Below are 22,473 nucleotides of genomic sequence, written 5' to 3'. Positions count from 1 at the left end.
GAGGGCAGATAGGACAGGGGATGAAGCCGTGCACAGGGAAACAAAGAGGTGGAGTGGGGATCGGGGGCAGAGATCAGCTGGTAGGAAAGGGGACTGAGAGGTGCAAGAGGGATGGAGAGGAACAGAGGAGGAGGAAGAAGTAAGAGATGCGGGGGTGACGGGGACTGAGAAGTGGCTATAAGGAGAGAGTGAGCGGAGACATGATTAAGAAGTGCAGCGGGGACAGGGAGGTGCAGGGGTAAAGGGGACAGAGTGTTGCAGGGAGGGAGGGAGGGAATGAGAGGTGACTGGGGCAGCGAGATGCAGAGAAGGAGAGATTGAGAGGTACAAACACACACGTGTGTATAACATATATTTATTTGTATTATGATTTTCATTTTTGACCTGGGGGGGGGCACCAGAATTTTTTTGGCTTGGGGGAGCAAAATTTCTAGTTACGCCACTGCATGGGAGGGACACGGGACCGTCCCCAAAAATCGGCACAGTGTGGGGGTATGCACAATGACACATAGTGCTGCTGCTGCTGCTGGTTCACAACTTATAGAATATTGGATACGAGAAAAGTGGAATCAGATGTGTAATTATCTCTATGTGTGATCTATTACAGGGCTCTGCTGCTCTATGGGGTTTGTATGTGTTCACCAACCAATTGCTCTGACAGTGATTGAGAACGGGACTGTCACCATCCCCTGCACATTCACATATGAAAAGACTCCCAGGCAGGATGCACAATACAGAGTTCATTGGAGGAAGACAAATGCCGAATCATACTGCAGCCAACAGTCAGAGGAGATCATTGACTCTGATGGGAACGGTATAGGCCAATATGAGGGGAGAGTCTCCAGGGTGCAGGATCCTAATAACAGCTGGAGAGAATCTATCACAGTCACTGGGCTGCGGCCGTCTGATGGTCCCGGCATCTGCTGCACAGTATCGCGCATTACTAATGGCTACAATTATAACTGGAAAAATGTATATGGGACTTCTCTACAATTTCCAGGTAGGGATTTATATCTAACAAGGGGCCTGATTCAGGTGTGGATGCTGTTAGCTGCTGCCTCTTTGCTAACATCCTAATACATGCATGTGTGATCTGCTGCTGGGTCTGAGGACTCAGCACCAGATCACTCTGTGGGACCATTGGCCATCTGAGTAACCTTCAGCAGCTCCATAAATGAGGCCAGGAAATCTGTGCTGGAAGACGCAGACCCCGACCTCTGCACTCCCAGGAAATGAGGGCAATCCTCCCCTGCTGTAGGGAATTCTGGGCGGCTCCACCCCCTCCCTGGCCTGCCAATAAGGCTGTGGCTGTCAGGTCCTGTGTGTATGATCACAGGTCTAGTTCTGCACATGTGTAAAAAAGTGAATGAAATAAAAAAGAAAAGCACTGTAGTACAGAGAATAGTACAGGGCCTAGCAGCGAGCAATGAGCATTACATTACTGAAACTGATAAAGGAAATAAAGAAGAGCTAGAACAAGACATACTGTAGCTATTAACCCCTTCCCGACATTTGACGTATATATACGTCATGGCCGGGATGTACTTCCCGACACATGACGTATATATACGTCATGGCTTCTAACTGTCACCGCGTCTATAGACGCGGTGACAGTTAGGAGATGTCTGACAGCAGACATCCCCCCTCACCGCCCAGGGGGGGCAGGGATGCCCCCCCCGGTCGGCGATCGCTGTGATTGGCTGTTCAAATCTGAACAGCCATTCACAGCGTTTCCTGTGTTACCGGCGGCTAAGCCGCTCGGTAACACAGAAAACGGTGGTGATCGGTGCTGTTAAATACAGCACCGATCACCACCGATGAGCAGGAGCCCCCCCACCCACTCACCCGGCAGCCCGGCAGGTCCTCAGTAGGGGAAGCGCTGAGCGCACGCAGCGCTCCCCCCTCCCGCCCCCCCCCCCCGCCAGGCTCAGCAGCAGCAGCATGAGCTGCTGTAAAAAGTAAAAAAAAAAAAAAAGACACACTGAATTATATATATATATATATATATATGTGTGTGTGTATATGTGTGTATATATATATATATATATATATATGTGTAATATATATATATATATATATATATATATATATATATATATATATATATATATGTGTATATATATATATATATATATATGTGTGTGTATATATATATATATATATATATATATATAGACACATATATATATGTCTATATATATATATATATATATATATATATACACACACATATATATATATATATATATATATATATATATACACATATATATATATATATATATATATATATATATATATATATATATATATATATATATATATATATATATTACATTGACAAAAAACCTTACGGTTTCACATGTCCCATTAAGGCTTCTTACACATGATCTGGCATTTCAGAAACCTGTTGTAACTCTTCCACTCAAACGCCAAAAAGCAATGAAATTACGATCATTAAGGCTGACGCCTTAATGGACGTGTTCCTTGCGCAATACAGATATGGTACGCCATCACAGCCTGTGGGTAAGTGCAGATTCAGCACTCTCACAGAGTGAGATTGCTGTCACTCACACAATGGTGGAGCTGCTAATTCACAGATTTGTGTGCTCATTGGAATACACACATGCAGTCTATGCAACTGAAGGTCTGAGCAGTAAACAGAGCCGAGAGGATGGGGTAAAAGTGGTGTTGATTGGGGTAGGAGGCAGTGTGGTGCGGATGGGGAATAGAAATGCGTAGATGGTAGGAAGGCTAAGCAGCACTGATGGGGGACTAACGAAGCAAATGGGTGGAAAACAGTGGCACAGATTGGGGAAGGTAAGACAGAGTGATGCGATTGGGTAGGAAACAGAGGAGCAGTTGGAGGAAAGACAGCACTGATGGGGGAGGGGGTTCGGAGCAAAGGGGATAAAGGGAAAACAGAGCGGTACAGATGGAGAGGGGAGACAGCAGTACAGATGGAAGGAAACTGTGTCATGGATGAGGCAGGCAGAGCAGCATGGATGGAGGGAGAGACAGAGTACCACTAATAGAGGGGAAGCCAGTGGCACAGATAGAAGGAAACAGTGGCACCTGTGTGAAAAGACAGGGCAGCGCAGATGGGGAAAGACACATTGGTGCAGATGAGGGAATACACACAGCAGTAGGTATCGGGAAGACAGAGCAGCATGAAGGTGGGAGAAGAAAGTGTAGATGCATAGTAGTTGGGAGTATTATAGTTTTTGCAATTATGAAAGATGTTTCTGGTAACTGCATGTGAATACTAAATGAAATGGATATACAGTATGTAGTGAGTGTGAAAGATGTTGGACTCTCAGTGGGATAGTTCTAGTAATAGTGTTTATTCTAGCACTCGCTATCTTTGAAAACCCATGCAGTTCCTCTTCCCTGTCTGGGGTGTTGCTGTCTGCTGTAGTGTTTCTAGCACAGGTCTGGTTTGCAGTGCTGATATACAGATCACACTGTGCTAGAAGCACTACAGCAGATAGATACACCCCAGGCAGGGAAGCGGAACTGCATGGGTTTTCAAAGATGGCGGGTGCTAGAATGAACACTATAGTAACTCAGTGGGGCTAGACCGTTTTAGATGATTGCAGGTACTTATTAGGATGAGTGCGCCACATAACTGCTCAGACCTTCAGTTGCATAGACTGCATGTGTGTATTCCAATGAGCACACAAATCTGTGAATTAGCAGCTCCACCATTGTGTGAGTGACAGCAATCTCACTCTGTGAGAGTGCTGAATCTGCACTTACCCACAGGCTGTGATGGCGTACCATATCTGTATTGCGCAAGGAACACGTCCATTAAGGCGTCAGCCTTAATGATCGTAATTTCATTGCTTTTTGGCGTTTGAGTGGAAGAGTTACAACAGGTTTCTGAAATGCCAGATCATGTGTAAGAAGCCTTAATGGGACATGTGAAACCGTAAGGTTTTTTGTCAATGTAATTTCATAGCTTTTTTCAATTTATTTTTTTTTTATTTTAAATTTCAGTGTAAGAATAAAATTTGATTTTTTAAATGTTTAAAGATAACACACCCCTGGCAATGAGACAGCGTACACGCGGGGGACACTGGGAAGGGGACAGCGTACACGCGGGGGACACTGGGAAGGGGACAGCGTACACGCGGGGGACACTGGGAAGGGGACAGCGTACACGCGGGGGACACTGGGAAGGGGACAGCGTACACGCGGGGGACACTGGGAAGGGGACAGCGTACACGCGGGGGACACTGGGAAGGGACAGCGTACACGTGGGGGACACTGGGAAGGGGACAGCGTACACGCGGGGGGCACTGGGAAGGGGACAGCGTACACACGGGGGCACTGGAAAGGGGACAGCGTACACGCGGGGGGCACTGGAAAGGGGACAGCGTACACGCGGGGGGGCACTGGAAAGGGGACAGCGTACACGCAGGGGGCACTGGAAAGGGGACAGCGTACACGCAGGGGGCACTGGAAAGGGGACAGCGTACACGCAGGGGGCACTGGAAAGGGGACAGGGTACACGCAGGGGGCACTGGAAAGGGGACAGGGTACACGCAGGGGGCACTGGGTAGGGGACGGCGTACAGCAGGGGGCACTGGGAAGGGGACGACGTACACGCAGCGGGCACTGGGAAGGGGACGGCGTACACGCAGGTGGCACTGGGAAGGGGACGGCGTACACGAAGGGGGCACTGGGAAGGGGACAGCGTACACGCAGGGGGCACTGGGAAGGGGACAGCATACACGCAGGGGGCACTGGGGGGGGGATAGCGTACAAGTGGGGGCACTGGGAAGGGGACAGCGTACATGCGGGGGGCGGCACTGTAGGGGGACAGCGTACATGCGCGGGGGGGGCAATGGGGGGGCAGCGTACACACGGGGGCACTGGGGGGAGACAGGGTACACACAGGGATAGTGGGATGGGGGACAGGGTACACACAGGGATAGTGGGGTGGGGGACAGGGTACACACAGGGATAGTGGGGTGGGGGACAGGGTACACACAGGGATAGTGGGGTGGGGGACAGGGTACACACAGGGATAGTGGGGTGGGGGACAGGGTACACACAGGGACAGAGGGGGGACGGATTTACCTGGGTGCAGCTGAAGCACAGGGGGGACAGTACACACGGGGGGGCAGCATACAAACGGCGGGCACTGGGGGGGACAGCGTACACATGGCGGGCACTGGGGGGCAGGGTACATACAGGGACAGTGACGGGGGAAAGGGTATGCACAGGGGTAGTGGTGTGGGGGACAGTTGGGGGGACATGGTGCACACAGGGATAGTGGGGATGGGGGACAGGGTACACGCAGGGGGCACTGGGAAGAAGACAGGGTACACGCAGGGGGCACTGGGAAGAAGATAGGGTACACGCAGGGGGCACTGGGAAGAAGACAGGGTACACGCAGGGGGCACTGGGAAGGGGACGGCGTACATGCAAGGGGAACTGGGAAGGGGATGGCGTACATGCAGGGGGCACTGGGAAGGGGACGGCGTACACGCAGGGGGCACTGGGAAGGGGACGGCGTACACGCAGCGGGCACTGGGAGGGGGACGGCGTACACGCAGGAGGCACTGGGAAGGGGACGGCGTACACGCAGGGGGCACTTGGAAGGGGACGGCGTACACGCAGGGGGCACTAGGTAGGGGACGGCGTACAGCAGGGGGCACTGGGAAGGGGACGACGTACACGCAGCGGGCACTGGGAAGGGGACGGCGTACACGCAGGTGGCACTGGGAAGGGGACGGCGTACACGAAGGGGGCACTGGGAAGGGGACAGCGTACACGCAGGGGGCACTGGGAAGGGGACAGCATACACGCAGGGGGCACTGGGGGGGGACAGCGTACAAGTGGGGGCACTGGGAAGGGGACAGCGTACATGCGGGGGGCGGCACTGTAGGGGGACAGCGTACATGCGCGGGGGGGCAATGGGGGGGCAGCGTACACACGGGGGCACTGGGGGGAGACAGGGTACACACAGGGATAGTGGGGTGGGGGACAGGGTACACACAGGGATAGTGGGGTGGGGACAGGGTACACACAGGGATAGTGGGGTGGGGGACAGGGTACACACAGGGATAGTGGGGTGGGGGACAGGGTACACACAGGGATAGTGGGGTGGGGGACAGGGTACACACAGGGATAGTGGAGTGGGGGACAGGGTACACACAGGGACAGAGGGGGGACGGATTTACCTGGGTGCAGCTGAAGCACAGGGGGGACAGTAACACACGGGGGGGCAGCATACAAACGGCGGGCACTGGGGGGGACAGCGTACACATGGCGGGCACTGGGGGGGCAGGGTACATACAGGGACAGTGACGGGGGAAAGGGTATGCACAGGGGTAGTGGTGTGGGGGACAGTTGGGGGGACATGGTGCACACAGGGATAGTGGGGATGGGGGACAGGGTACACACGGGGACAGTGGGGGGATGGATTTACCTGGGTGCAGCTGCTCCTCTGATGGCCCGGGTGGCTGCTTTCTGTCTTCCGGGTGGCAGAGGCAACTCAACGCCGGGGCTTCACCAGACTGTTAGGGCTGCAGGCTGTGGAAGCGGCTGAACCGAGTCCCGGTGGCAGCATGGGGAGGACAGAGTCTGAGCAGGAAATATAATAATAATAATAATAATAATTACAATAACAATGCGTACACACGGGGGGGGGGGCACAGCGTACACACGGGGGGCACAGCGTACACACGGGGGGGGGGGGACACAGCGTACACACGGGGGGTCGCACAGCGTACACACGGGGGGGGGGGGCACAGAGTACACACGGGGGGCACAGCGTACACACGGGGGGGGCACAGCGTACACACGGGGGGCACAGCGTACACATGGGGGGGCACAGCGTACACACGGGGGGCACAGCGTACACACGGGGGCACAGGGGCAGGGAACAGCGTACACACGGGGGCACTGGGGGGCAGGGAACAGCATACACACGGGGGGCACTGTGGGGCAGGGAACAGCGTACACACCGGGGCACTGGGGGCAGGGAACAGCGTACACACGGGGTCACTGGGGGAGCAGGGAACAGCGGACACACGGGGGCACTGGTGGGGGCAGCGTACACACGGGGGCACTGGGGGGCAGGGAACAGCGTACACACGGGGCAGGGAACAGCGTACACACGGGGGTACTGGGGGGTAGGGAACAGTGTACACATGGGGGCACTGGGGGCAGGGAACAGCATACACACGGAGGGGGGGCACAGCATACACACAGAGGGGGCACAGCATACACACGGAGGGGGCACAGCATACACACGGAGGGGCACAACATTCACACTGGGGGGGCACAACATTCACATTGGGTGGTGGGGGAACAGCATATACACTGGGGGGGGGGCACAGCATACACACGGGGGGGCACAGCATACACACGGGGAGGGGCACAGCATACACACAGGGTGAACTATACACACGGAAGCACTGGGGGGAGGCAGCATACACACGGGGTCACTTGGGGGGACAGCGCACACACGGGGGCACTGGGGGGGACAGCATACACATGGAGGCACTGGGGGGGGACAGCGTACACACGGGGGCACTGGGGGGGACAGCGTACACACGGGGGCACTGGGGGGGGGACAGCGTACACACTGGGGCACTGGGGGGGGCAAGCGTACACACGGGGGCACTGGGGGGGGGGCAGCGTACACACGGGGGCACTGGGGGGGGACCAGCGTACACACGGGGGCACTGCATACACAAGGGGGCACAGGGGCAGGGAACAGCGTACACACGGGGGCACTGGGGGGCAGGGAACAGCGTACACACGGGGGCACTGGGGGGCAGGGAACAGCGTACACACTGGGGGCAGGGAACAGCGTACACACGGGGCAGGGAACAGCGTACACACGGGGGCACTGGGGGGCAGGGAACAGCATACACAGGGGGGGCAGGGAACAGCGTACACAGAGGGCACTGGGGGCCAGGGAACAGCGGACACACGGGGGCACTGGTGGGAGCAGCGTACACACGGGGGCACTGGGGGGACAGAGCACACACGGGGGGCACTGGGGGGGGGGGACAGAGCACACACGGGGGCACTGGGGGAGGAACAGAGTACACACGGGGGCACTGGGGAGGAACAGAGCACACACGGGGGCACTGGGAAGGGGACAGCGTACACATGGGGGCACTGGGAAGGGGACAGCGAACACACGGGGGCACTGGGAAGGGAACAGCGTACACATGGGGGCACTGGGAAGGGGACAGCGAACACACGGGGGCACTGGGAAGGGAACAGCATACACATGGGAGCACTGGGAAGGGGACAGCGTACACACGGGAGCACTGGGAAGAGGACAGCGTACACACGGGGGCACTGGGAAGAGGACAGCGTACACACGGGGGCACTGGGGGGGGGGGCAGCGTACACACGGGGGCACTGGGGGGGTGGCAGCGTACACACGGGGGCACTGGGGGGCCAGGGAACAGCGGACACACGGGGGCAGTGGTGGGGGCAGCGTACACACTGGGGCACTGGGGGGGACAGAGCACACACGGGGGCACTGGGAAGGGGACAGCGTACACATGGGGCACTGGGAAGGGGACAGCGAACACATGGGGGCACTGGGAAGGGAACAGCGTACACATGGGGGCACTGGGATGGGGAACAGCGTACACATGGGGGCACTGGGAAGGGAACAGCGTACACATGGGGGAACTGGGAAGAGGACAGCGTACACACGGGGGCACTGGGGGGGGGGGGGACAGCGTACACACGGGGGCACTGGGGGGGCAGCGTACACACGGGGGCACTGGGGGGGGGACAGTGTACACACAGGGGCACAGGGGGGCAGGGAACAGCGTACACACGGGGGCAGGGAACAGCGTACACACGGGGGCACTGGGGGGCAGGGAACAGCGTACACACGGGGCACTGGGGGGCAGGGAAAAGCGTTCCCACGGGGACACTGGGGGGCAGGGAACAGCGTACACACGGGGGCACTGGGGGGCAGGGAACAGCTTACACACGGGGGCACTGGGGGGCAGGGACAGCGTACACACGGGGGCACTGGGGGGCAGCGAACAGCGTACACACGGGGCACTGGGGGGCAGCGAACAGCGTACACACGGGGGCACTGGGGGGCAGGGAACAGCGTACACACGGGGGCACTGGGGGGGCAGGGAACAGCGTACACACGGGGGCACTGGGGGGCAGGGAACAGCGTACACACGGGGGCAGGGAACAGCGTACACACGGGGGCACTGGGGGGCAGGAAACAGTGTACACATGGGGGCACTGGGAGGCAGGAATCAGCATACACAGGGGGGGCACTGTGGGGCAGGGAACAGCGTACACACGGGGGCAGTGAACAGCGTACACACGGGGGCACTGGGGGCAGTGAACAGCGTACACACGGGGGCACTGGGGGGGAGGGAACAGCATACACACGGGGGCACTGGGGGGGCAGCGTACACACGGGGGCAGGGAACAGCGTACACACGGTAGCACTGTGGGGGGGACAGAGCACACACACGGGGGCACTGGGAAGGGGACAGCGTACACACGGGGGCACTGGGAAGGGGTCAGCGTACACACGGGGGCACTGGGTAGGGGACAGCGTACACACGGGGGCACTGGGAAGGGGACAGCGTACACACGGGGGCACTGGGAAGGGGACAGCGTACACATAGGGGCACTGGGAAGGGGACAGCGTACACATGGGGGCATTGGGAAGGGGACAGCGTACACATGGGGGCACTGGGATGGGGGACAGCGTACACATGGGGGCATTGGGAAGGGGACAGCGTACACATGGGGGCACTGGGAAGGGGACAGCGTACACATGGGGGCACTGGGAAGGGGACAGCGTACACATGGGGGCACTGGGAAGGGGACAGCGTACACATGGGGGCACTGGGAAGGGGACAGCGTACACATGGGGGCACTGGGAAGGGGACAGCATACACACGGGGTCAGGGAACAGCGTACACACGTGGGCACTGGGAAGAGGACAGCGTACACATGGGGCACTGGGAAGAGGACAGCGTACACATGGGGGCACTGGTTACACACGCAGACAGTGGGTGGGGGCCGAGTACACACAGGGACAGTGTGGGGACGGATTTACCTGGATGCAGCTGCTCCTCTGATGGTCCGGGTGGCTTCTTTCTGCCTTCTCGGTGGCGGAGGCAACTCAAGGAAGCGCCTGAATCTGGTCCGCAGGCTGTGGAAGCTCCTCAGTCCTGGCGGTGGCATGGGGAGGTCAGCGTCTGGGCAGGAAATATAATATATAATATTATTAAAGGGCTCAGCGTACACACGGGGGCACTGGGGGCAGGGAACAGCGTACACACGGGGGCACTGGGGGGCAGGGAACAGCGTACACACGGGGGCACTGGGGGGTGGGGCAGCATACACATGGGGGCAGGGAACAGCGTACACACGAGGCAGGGAACAGCGTACACACGGGGGCAGTGGGGGGGGCAGGGAACAGCGTACACACGGTAGCACTGTGGGGGGGACAGAGCACACACGGGGGCACTGGGGTGGACAGAGCACACACGGGGCACTGGGGGGGACAGCGTATACACACGGGGGCAATGGGAAGGGGACAGCGTACACTCGGGCACTGGGAAGGGGACAGCGTACACACGGGGGCACTGGGAAGGGGACAGCGTATACACGGGGGCACTGGGTAGGGGACAGCGTACACACGGGGGCACTGGGTAGGGGACAGCGTACACACGGGGGCACTGAGTAGGGGACAGCCTACACACGGGGGCACTGGGTAGGGGACAGCGTACACATGGGGGCACTGGGAAGGGGACAGCGTACACATGGGGGCACTGGGAAGGGGACAGCGTACACATGGGGGCACTGGGAAGGGGACAGCGTACACATGGGGCACTGGGGAAGGGGACAGCGTACACATGGGGGCACTGGGAAGGGGACAGCGTACACATGGGGGCACTGGGAAGGGGACAGCATACACACGGGGTCAAGGAACAGCATACACACGTGGGCACTGGGGGGCAGGGAACAGCGAACACACACAGGGGCAATGGGGGGCAGGGAACAGCGTACACACGGGGGCACTGGGGGGCAGGGAACAGTGTTCACACAGGGCACTGGGGGGCAGGGAACAGTGTACACACGGGGGCAGGGAACAGCATACAAAGGGGGGGGCAGAGAACAGCGTACACACGGGGGCACTGGGGGGGGCAGCGTACACACGGGGGCACTGGGAAGGGGACAGCGTACACATGGGGGCACTGGGAAGGGGACAGCGTACACATGGGGGCACTGGGAAGGGGACAGCGTACACATGCGGGCACTGGGAAGGGGACAGCGTACACACGTGGGCACTGGGAAGAGGACAGCGTACACATGGGGGTACTGGGAGGAGGACAGCGTACACATGGGGGCACTGGTTACACACGCAGACAGTGGGGTGGGGGCCGAGTACACACAGGGACAGTGGGGGGACGGATTTACCTGGATGCAGCTGCTCCTCTGATGGTCCGGGTGGCTTCTTTCTGCCTTCTCGGTGGCGGAGGCAACTCAAGGAAGCGCCTGAATCTGGTCCGCAGGCTGTGGAAGCTCCTCAGTCCTGGCGGTGGCATGGGGAGGTCAGCGTCTGGGCAGGAAATATAATAAATAATAATATTAAAGGGCTCAGCGTACACACGGGGGCAACTGGGGGCAGGGAACAGCGTACACACGGGGGCACTGGGGGGCAGGGAACAGCGTACACACGGGGGCACTGTGGGGCAGGGAACAGCGTACACACGGGGGCACTGGGGGGGGGCAGCGTACACACGGGGCAGGGAACAGCGTACACACGGGGGCAGGGAACAGCGTACACACGGGGGCAGGGGGGGCAGGGAACAGCGTACACACGGTAGCACTGTGGGGGGGACAGAGCACACACGGGGGCACTGGGGGGGACAGAGCACACACGGGGGCACTGGGGGGGACAGCGTACACACACGGGGCACTGGGAAGGGGACAGCGTACACTCGGGGGCACTGGGAAGGGGACAGCGTACACACGGGGGCACTGGGAAGGGGACAGCGTACACACGTGGGGCACTGGTTAGGGGGACAGCGTACACACAGGGGCACTGGGTAGGGGACAGCGTACACACGGGGGCACTGGGTAGGGGACAGCGTACACACGGGGGCACTGGGGAAGGGGACAGCGTACACATGGGGCACTGGGAAGGGGACAGCGTACACATGGGGGCACTGGGAAGGGGACAGCGTACACATGGGGGCACTGGGAAGGGGACAGCGTACACATGGGGGTACTGGGAAGGGGACAGCGTACACAGGGGGGCACTGGGAAGGGGACAGCATACACACGGGGTCAGGGAACAGCGTACACACGTGGGCACTGGGGGCAGGGAACAGTGAACACACACAGTGGCAATGGGGGGCAGGGAACAGCGTACACACGGGGGCACTGGGGGGCAGGGAACAGCGTATACACGGGGGCACTGGGGGGCAGGGAACAGCGTTCACACGGGGGCAGGGAACAGCATACAAAGGGGGGCAGAGAACAGCGTACACACGGGGGCACTGGGGGGGGCAGCGTACACACGGGGGCACTGGGGGGGACAGAGCACACACTGGGGCACTGGGGGGGACAGAGCACACACGGGGGCACTGGGGGGGACAGAGCACACACGGGGCCACTGGGGGAGGAACAGAGCACACACGGGGGCACTGGGAAGAGGACAGCGTACACACACAGGGGCACTGGGAAGGGGACAGCGTACACACGGGGGCACTGGGAAGGGGACAGCGTACACACGGGGGCACTGGGAAGGGGACAGCGTACACACGGGGGCACTGGGAAGGGGACAGCGTACACATGGGGGCACTGGGAAGGGGACAGCGTACACAGGGGGGCACTGGGAAGGGGACAGCATACACACGGGGTCAGGGAACATCGTACACACGTGGGCACTGGGGGGCAGGGAACAGTGAACACACACAGTGGCAATGGGGGGCAGGGAACAGCGTACACACGGGGGCACTGGGGGGCAGGGAACAGCGTATACACGGGGGCACTGGGGGGCAGGGAACAGCGTTCACACGGGGGCACTGGGGGGCAGGGAACAGCGTTCACACGGGGGCAGGGAACAGCATACAAAGGGGGGGCAGAGAACAGCGTACACACGGGGGCACGGGGGGGGGGGGCAGCGTACACACGGGGGCACTGGGGGGGACAGAGCACACACTGGGGCACTGGGGGGGACAGAGCACACACGGGGGCACTGGGGGAGGACAGAGCACACACGGGGGCACTGGGAAGGGACAGCGTACACACGGGGGCACTGGGAAGGGGACAGCGTACACACTGGGGCACTGGGAAGGGGACAGCGTACACACTGGGGCACTGGGAAGGGGACAGCGTACACACTGGGGCACTGGGAAGGGGACAGCGTACACACGGGGGCACTGGGTAAGGGGACAGCGTACACACGGGGGAACTGGGATGGGGACAGCGTACACACGGGGGCACTGGGATGGGGACAGCGTACACACGGGGGGCACTGGGAAGGGGACAGCGTACACACGGGGGCACTGGGGAAGGGGACAGCGTACACACAGGGGCACTGGGGAAGGGGACAGCGTACACAAGGGGGCACTGGGAAGGGGACAGCGTACACATGGGGGCACTGGGAAGGGGACAGCGTACACATGGGGGGCACTGGGAAGGGGACAGCGTACACATGGGGGCACTGGGTACACACGCGGACAGTGGGGTGGGGGCCGGGTACACACAGGGACAGTGGGGGGACGGATTTACCTGGATGCAGCTGCTCCTCTGATGGTCCGGGTGGCTTCTTTCTGCCTTCTCGGTGGCGGAGGCAACTCAAGGAAGCGCCTGAATCTGGTCCGCAGGCCGTGGAATCTCCTCAGTCCTGGCGGTGGCATGGGGCGGTCAGCGTCTGGGCAGGAAATATAATAAATAATAATATTAAAGGGCTCAGCGTACACACGGAGGGGGGGGCACAGCGTACACACGGAGGGGGGGCGCACGGCGTACACACGGAGGGGGGGCACGGCACACGGCGTACACACCGAGGAGGGGGGCACGGCGTACACACCGAGGAGGGGGGCACGGCGTACACACCGAGGGAGGGGGGCACGGCGTACACACCGAGGAGGGGGGCACGGCGTACACACCGAGGAGGGGGCACGGCGTACACACCGAGGAGGGGGGCACGGCGTACACACCGAGGAGGGGGGCACGGCGTACACACCGAGGAGGGGGGCACGGCGTACACACCGAGGAGGGGGGCACGGCGTACACACCGAGGAGGGGGGCACGGCGTACACACCGAGGAGGGGGGCACGGCGCACACACCGAGGAGGGGGGCACGGCGCACACACCGAGGAGGGGGGCACGGCGCACACACCGAGGAGGGGGGCACGGCGCACACACCGAGGAGGGGGCACGGCGCACACACCGAGAGGGGGGGCACGGCGTACACACCGAGAGGGGGGGCACGGCGTACACACCGAGAGGGGGGGCACGGCGTACACACCGAGAGGGGGGGCACGGCGTACACACGGAGGAGGGGGGGGCACGGCGTACACATGGAGGAGGGGGGCAAGGCGTACACACGGAGGAGGGGGGGCACGGCGTACACACGGAGGATGGGGGCACGGCGTACACACGGAGGAAGGGGGCACGGCGTACACACGGAGGAAGGGGGCACGGTGTACACACGGAGGAGGGGGCACGGTGTACACACGGAGGAGGGGGGCACGGCGCACACACGGAGGAGGGGGGCACGGCGTACACACGGGGGGCATAGCGTACACAGGGGGGCATAGCGTACACAGGGGGGCATAGCGTACACAGGGGGGGGCATAGCGTACACAGGGGGGGGCATAGCGTACACAGGGGGGCATAGCATACACACGGACGGGGGGCACAGCATACACACGGGGGGCACAGCATACACACGGGGGGCACAGCATACACACGGGGGGCACAGCATACACAAGGGGGGCACAGCATACACACGGGGGGGCACAGCATACACACGGGGGGGCACAGCATACACACGGGGGGCACAGCATACACACGGGGGGCACAGCGTATACACAGTATATCCAGTGAGGGGGGGCGGGGGACACACGGGGGCAGTGAGGGGGGGGCAGGGGACACACGGGGACAGTGAGGGGGGGCCATGTACTGACATGCAGCAGCTGCGGCTCTCATGCACATACAGCGCTGGGTCCCCCCCACCACCAACCCCAGAACCAGCCTTGCTGACACAAACCACCCCACCCACCCACCCACCCACAAGAATACTTGCAGCCGCGGCGCTGCAGACACGGCAGGGGAAGCTTCCTCCTTAGTTTGTTTGCCAGTGTAAACTTAACACACAGCTCCCGGCCGCCGCGCGCGTACACATACTGACATGAGCGCCGCAGCAGCACGGGCCTCATGTCAGTGTGTGTATGCGCGCGGCGGCCGGGAGTTGCGTGTTTTAAACAGGCAAACCAAGAAAGCTTCCCCTCCCGAGTCTGCCGCGCAATTATTCTTGTGGGTTGGTGGGTGGGTGTTAAGTGTCAGCCGCCCATAGCAATCGCGTGCCGGGTGGCTGACTGCAAAAATAAGTTTTAAACCTCTTAGCTCCTGTCTGTGGTGCGCCGACGGTCCTCTCCCCTTGGAGGGATTGCGGGGCTGCAGCAGCGGGACCCCTGTAGGCAGCAGGTCTAAAGTTCTAGCCCCTCGCATCTCCGTCGGCCATCTTGGTACACCCAAGTGAGGCCTCTGTCTGTACTCCCCCTGCTGGACAAACTGCGCATGCGCAACAAGTTGGAGCTCCTATCTCTATAATGGGGCATGTTTCACTAAATTATAAAAAAACTGTACCTATCTGAAAATCCTCAACCCCAAAAGGCACTCCACTGGGACAATATCTACCTAATAAAACAAACCCCAAGTCTCAATTGTTCCCCTACCCCGAGTTATGCCTTCCCAAAAAAACCCTCATAGACTAACATGGGTGACAAAGTGTCATTTCTGAAGTGTCAGAAAAAAACTGGCAGTTGGAAGTTTAGATCGCTCCCAATTGGTCATTTTTTAATATTTCGCCCTGAAATTTGGCACGCAGCACCGGTTGACGATTCTACGCGTACATGCCAAATTTCAGCTCAGTACGCCCAGTCACTTTTGAGGTGCAGTCCCTCAAACACCATGCCCCCATCCGAAAAGTTCCCTATGGGAAAAATCCGTTCGTTGGATTCAGCCTTAATATAAGGGCACGACCGTGCCCTTATAATATATATATATATATCTATATATATATTTATATATAGAGACAGATAGATAGAAAGATATTCCCGACATATGACGTATATATACGTCATGGTCGGGAGGTACTTCCCACCGGAGACGTATATATACGTCATGGTTTTAACTGTCACCGCGTCTATAGACGCGGTGACAGTTTGGAGATGTCTGCTGTCCCTGATTCCCAATGTGAACAGCCAATCACAGCGTTTTCTGTGTTACCGGCGGCTAAGCCGCTCGGTAACACAGTGATCGGTGGTGATCAGTGCTGTTAAGTACAGCACCGATCACCACCGATCGCCAGCCCCCCCCCCCTCCCACCCGGCAGCCCCCCCTCCCACCCACCCGGCTGCCGCAGTGCCAGCACCCCTCCCCACCCCCCCACCAGCCGCAGCGCCAGCCCCCCTCCCAAAGCTGGTGAGCAAAATGGGGTCACATGTGGGGGGGTTCCACTGTATTGGTGCTTCGGGGGTCTTGCTAATGGCGACATAGCACCCACCATTCATTCCACCACCAAATATCACTCCTTCCCTTCTGAGTCCTGCCATGCACCCAACTGGTATTTTTTGGTCACATGTGAGGCATTGCCGTACTCGGGAGAAATTGGGGCACAGATTTTGGGGTGCTTTGTCTCCTTCATTCCTTGTGAAAATGAAAAATTTTGAGCCAGAAATGCATTTTTGTGTAAAAAATTACATTTTTTACACAAAAATGCAGTTCTGGCTCAAAATTTTTCATTTTCACAAGGAATGAAGGAGACAAAGCACCCCAAAATCTGTGCCCCAATTTCTCCCGAGTATGGCAATGCCTCACATGTGACCAAAAAATATCAGTTGGGTGCATGGCAGGACTCAGAAGGGAAGGAGTGATATTTGGATTTTGCAGCACAGATTCTAGTTGAATGACCCCTGAAGCACCCATACAGTGGAACCCCCCCACAAGTGACCCCATTTTGCAAACTACACCCTTCAGGGAATTTAACAAGGGGTATAGTGTACATTTCAAACCCCCAGGGGTTTCACCAATTTTGATACAACTGAGCTGTGAAAATGAAAAATTACATTTTTTCATTTGCACAGCCCAGTTGTATCAAAATTGGTGAAACCCCTGGGGGTTTGAAATGTACACTATGCCCCTAGATGAATTCCCTGAAGGGTGTAGTTTGCAAAATGGGGTCACTTGTGGGGGAGGTTCCTAACTTTTAGCATCTTATGGTGCCTATAAACCTACATGGTGCCTAAAAAATAATCTCATAAAAAGGAGGCTCCAAAATCAAGTAGGTGCTCCTTCTATTATGAAGCCTGTGGTTTGGTCACCGTGCACACTAGGGCCACATATAAGATAGTTATGAAAACAAAAGAATTGGGGGAATCAATTTTTAGTCACATTTCTCTAGTAAAATCTACTGTGTTCCTTAGAAAAATGTATTAAAATTGAAAATCTGCCAAAAAAATGAAATTTTGAAATTTCACCTACACTTTGTTTTAATTCTTGTGAAACACCTAAAGGGTTAACAAACTTCCAAAATGCTGTTTTGAATACTGTGAGGGGTGCACTTTTTGAAATGGCATCATTTATGGGGGTGTCTCACATACAAGTCCCTCAAAGTCACATCATAACTGAACTGGTCCCTAAAAAAATCAGAGTTTGAAATTTTCTTGAAAATTTGAGAATTTGCTATTCATATTTTAAGCCTCCTAGTGTCCAAAAAAATGAAAATGAGGTTAAAATAATGATGGCAACATAAAGTATACATATGGTCTATGTTAGTTATTAACTATTTTGAGTGGTAAGATTATTTGTCTCACAAGCAGAAAATTTAACATTTTGCAAATCGCAAAATTTTCCATTTTTTTACGACATTTTGGAATTTTTCACAAAAAAACACAGACTGTATCGACCAACATTTACCACTAACTTGAAGTACAATGTGTCACGAGAAAACAATCTCAAAATCACTGGGATAAGTAAAAGCAAAAAAAAGTTATCCCCACTTAAGTGATACATGCCAGATTTGAAAAAAAGGGCTCTGTCAGGAAGGCAAAAACAGGCTCCGTCAGGAAGGGGTTAAAAAGATTTAAAAGTAGGATAAGACCCAGAGTAGGTGAATGTTGATTTAGTACAGAACCAAATGTTTGCTTAAGAAAAGAGCGGTCAGCAAACTGAACTGAAGCCCTCAGTGCTGTGAGGCAGTAATGCTGAACACTACGCCAACCATGCTGCCCCCCAATAGTCACTGTATGGGGCATACACACAGGGAGATCTGAGCTGTGAGATGTGTTCTGAGCAAATTAGTGTGGGAGATTTCCCACAGTCTAGATCTCCCACACACTGAAGGGGCCGACACACACAGCGAGGTTGCTGAGCTTTCTGAACGATGCTAGATCACTCAGAACGCTCAGCAAGATCGCTCAGCACACATTGATATGTCAGCTCTGGGTGCTGAGGGGCCTGTCATGGACAATATTCTCCGGTGAGAACACATGCCCTGACCTGGTGATTAACTTGATTTATCCAGCGTGCTGGATATTTAGCACTGGGGTGTTAGCGACACGCAGCGCCGCGCATTGCTATCACTGTGCCCCTACACACGGAGCGATGTAGGGGCATTTTGTAAGCTCAGAAAATGATATGGGGGGGTTTCAACACAATTGCGCTGCTGGGTATATATAGTATAAAGAAAACTCTGAGTTCAGTTTAGGTCCGACCAGAAAGAAATGACACTGGACACGCTTGTAAATTGTATTATTTTATAAATGTAAAAAAGATAAGCACATATGTGCGGCTAGCAGTTAGCAGACTTGTCTTGAAAAAGTTCCCATTCACAGAGGGTACGAAACGCGTTGACGCAATATTCAAACCTCTAGACGTGTCTCCAAGGTCCCGCCTCCAGCCAACAGTACTGCTAACTGCTAGCCGCACTTCCGACATCGGCTTCCCACGTGGCTGCCGGCTAACTCCTGTGCCCACCGCTGCAAACCATCTCCTACGGCGCCAGCAGGACACGCTGCTATTCCGGCAAGGGAGAACTCCACAAGCATACGGCTGGTCCCCCGGATCATCATATTGGGGACACTTGCTGTAGCGCTATTTAGCGCCGACTATACCGCTTCCACTCTCACAGTTTTACCCGTCTGTCGGACCCCGCAATTGGGATACAATTCTACCACAGGGTTGAGCTAAACAACATCTATTAAGCTCCCCGCTACCTTCAATATATGGGTGAGAAAATTCTTATTACCCTATTGTAAATGTTTGAACTGCCTTCCATCTAGCGCATGTTTGCTTACATGCTAAACTGGCATTACTAATATCCTACTGCGGGATACCCCGATCCACCTGATTATTACTAATAAATTCAGGATCTGAACTGAGCTACTCCCATTATTGGGATCTTTACATCAAACCTTGGAGACACTCCTTACTATTTGGGATTTAACCCTATATGTTTTTATATATTTATGTTTTAGTTTTATTGTGTATGTATATGTGCTTATCTTTTTTACATTTATAAAATAATACAATTTACAAGCGTGTCCAGTGTCATTTCTTTCTGGTCGGATCTAAACTGAACTCAGAGTTTTCTTTATACTATATATACCCAGCAGCGCAATTGTGTTGAAACCCCCCCATATCTTGTTCACCCTTCATGAGCTGGGCTAGCTCATCCAGCACGTGCAGCAGCTGGGTAGATAATTAATTGGTGTAGATCACAAAACACCTAACATTCTATTTTTCTCTCATTATTGGAGCGCCAGGAACGTGAATTGGTTGGTACCATTTTTGGTATCAATCCCAATTTACAACCTCTGCTTTTTGCCAAGCTCAGAAAATGGCCTGACAACGCTACGTGTGTAGTCCCCATGAGAGGGTTGCACATGAGATTTGTGCTAAGTGATCTATTATGGAAGATTTGTGTTAAGCAAAAAAAAAAATTTAAATAATGGGTGGAATGAATACAGGAATGAGGGTGACATACTGTAGATCACTTGGATCACTTTTTAAAACTAGAGGTGATTTGCAGTCTCTTGCTAAGTGATCTGACTATATGCCTGCCACAGCTTTTACTTAATGTTCTTTTTTGCTACACCTGTTGAAGATTCCATCTCTCCATGTGGTGTTAACTCCATCTGCACAAAAAGACGATCAAGTGCTACCTCTGTCCTTTTTGGCTCCTCCCCCTGCGTCCTATTCAAGTCACAGAATTATTGTTCATCAAAGCTACAGTATTCAAAGACTGACATTATATTTCTTAAAGCCACAGTATCATCATTATTTCAAGTCTAAGCTAAAGTGTTCAGAGACCATCATTGTTTTTCTTAAAGCCACAGTATCATCATTCCTTCAAGCCAATGTTAAAGCACTCGGGGGCCCTTATTTTGGTTCACTCGCAAAGGCAAATTCCTTCTCAAATGGACAAAACCATGTGCACTGCAGGTGGGGCAGATGTAACATGTGCAAAGAGAATTAGATTTGGGTGAGTTATTTTGTTTCTGTGCAGGGTAAATACTGGCTGCTTTATTTTTACACTGCAATATAGATCTCACTTTGAAGAAAAACCCCAGCCAAATCTAACTCTCTCTGCACAAGTAACATCTACCCCACCTGCAGTGCACATGGTTTTGTCCATTTGAGAAGGAATTTTCCTTTGCGAGTGAACCAGAATAAGGACCAGAGACTGACATTGTTTTTCTTAAAGTCACAGTATCATAATTCTTCTAGTCAAAGTTTCTCAGACATTATTATCAAAGCTTTATTCAAGTTATTATTATTATTATTATTATTATTATTATTATTATTATTATTATTATTATTATTATTATACTTATAGTCAAAGGAATTGTTACATCTTAATGTTTTTTTTTAATCTTTTTTTATTATAACAAAGTACTTTTATTACAAAGTGCTTACAATAAATACACATACATTTTCAAAGAAAGAAGATAATACACAAAAACATACTTAGACATCAGGTCAACATTGCCCATCAGTAATCCCCCTGCCCTCTGCCCCCCCCCCCCCCCCCCCCTAGATGAAGAGAAGAGGAGAGAGAGAAGGGGACCTAACTGAATAGGAGGAGATGGAATACCTTTATAATTTTAAACACAGGGTAAGCTTTTAGTCCACCCTTGACCTACTCTCTACTTGCCATTCAGCCAGCGAGAAACATATCTTAATTTTCTCCTGAACCTGGGGGGACAAGGTTTTTATAAATTCCCCCAGCTTTGGAGAAAGCCAACCTGGTTCTTCGCTTTTTGTATGGAGGCCTCCACCCAGTCCATTAAAAATATGTTATATAGTTTCTCTAGAAATAGTTGCATAGCGGGGGTTGTGGCTGTATCCACATGTGCAAGATAGTTTTCTTAGCAGCTGCTGATATAGCCAGCATAACTTTTCCATTGGACCTTCTTCCTCTATTTGCTCTTTCATAAGGTTTTATACATAGAATTGCCCATTCTGTTTTTATATGGAAATCACTTTGTATATAGTTTTTAATAAACGGTTCTACTTTCTTCCAAAAGTGATAGACCTCTGGGCAACTCCACAGATAGTGCACCAAGTCTACTCCGCTAGTACCACACTTGAGGCAATTGCTATCATTGGCCAACCCAATCTTGTTCCTTCTATTTGGGGAAAGATATGCCCTGTGGTATATTTTCAAGAATAATTCTATATAAGTTGGTATTGGTAATGTCTTACAGACATGTCTAACTGGGTATACAGGTCGTTCTCTGTCAGCCCCGGGAACAGTTCCACCCATCTACTCATACCTGTTTTTACTATCTTGCCTTCTGGCATAGTTCTGAAAAACTTATAGTAAAAAGATAAGGCTTTTTTCACAGGTTGGGGTTGTACCAGGAGCTTGTCTATCTCATTGCCCCAATCCTTTTCATTAAGTCTTGGAGAGATCTCTTGTGCATAATGTTGGGCTTGGATGAAAGCAAGATCTAATGGTATAGTCACCTCGTATTTCTCAACGAATTGACCATAAGTCAGGGGGTTTCCTACTTGCCTCATCGATTAATTAGCCCACTCTTAATATGCCCTTATCTTTCCATCTATTAAATGGATAGTCTGCATTACCTTCCTGAAAACCAGGGTTATTCAAAAAGTTTAGAATTATGGAGGCTTTAGAATTGATTCCTAGTCTGTGTTGAACGACATACCAAGCTCTTCTTGTAGATGTTAATAAGGGGT

The 22,473-nt window shown here is 54.8% G+C and overlaps 1 protein-coding gene across 3 annotated transcripts in view; it reads left to right on the top strand.

Annotated features, from left to right (window-relative positions):
- LOC146075868 (uncharacterized) overlaps positions 1-22,473 on the top strand; it is a 156,519-nt gene that overhangs the window by 10,187 nt on the left and 123,859 nt on the right. For all 3 annotated transcript variants that reach the window (XM_083185536.1, XM_083185534.1, XM_083185535.1), the window contains exon 2: positions 608-1,000. In XM_083185536.1, the coding sequence (XP_083041662.1) occupies positions 608-1,000 (393 nt within the window). The remainder of the gene's footprint in view (positions 1-607; positions 1,001-22,473) is intronic.

Source organism: Crinia signifera, chromosome 4 (genome assembly GCF_055691185.1).
Source record: "Crinia signifera chromosome 4, ASM5569118v1, whole genome shotgun sequence".
In the NCBI taxonomy this organism is placed as follows: domain Eukaryota; kingdom Metazoa; phylum Chordata; class Amphibia; order Anura; family Myobatrachidae; genus Crinia; species Crinia signifera.
Note: the sequence above shows the minus strand (reverse complement) of the source record. Positions and strands in the feature narration are given on the sequence as shown.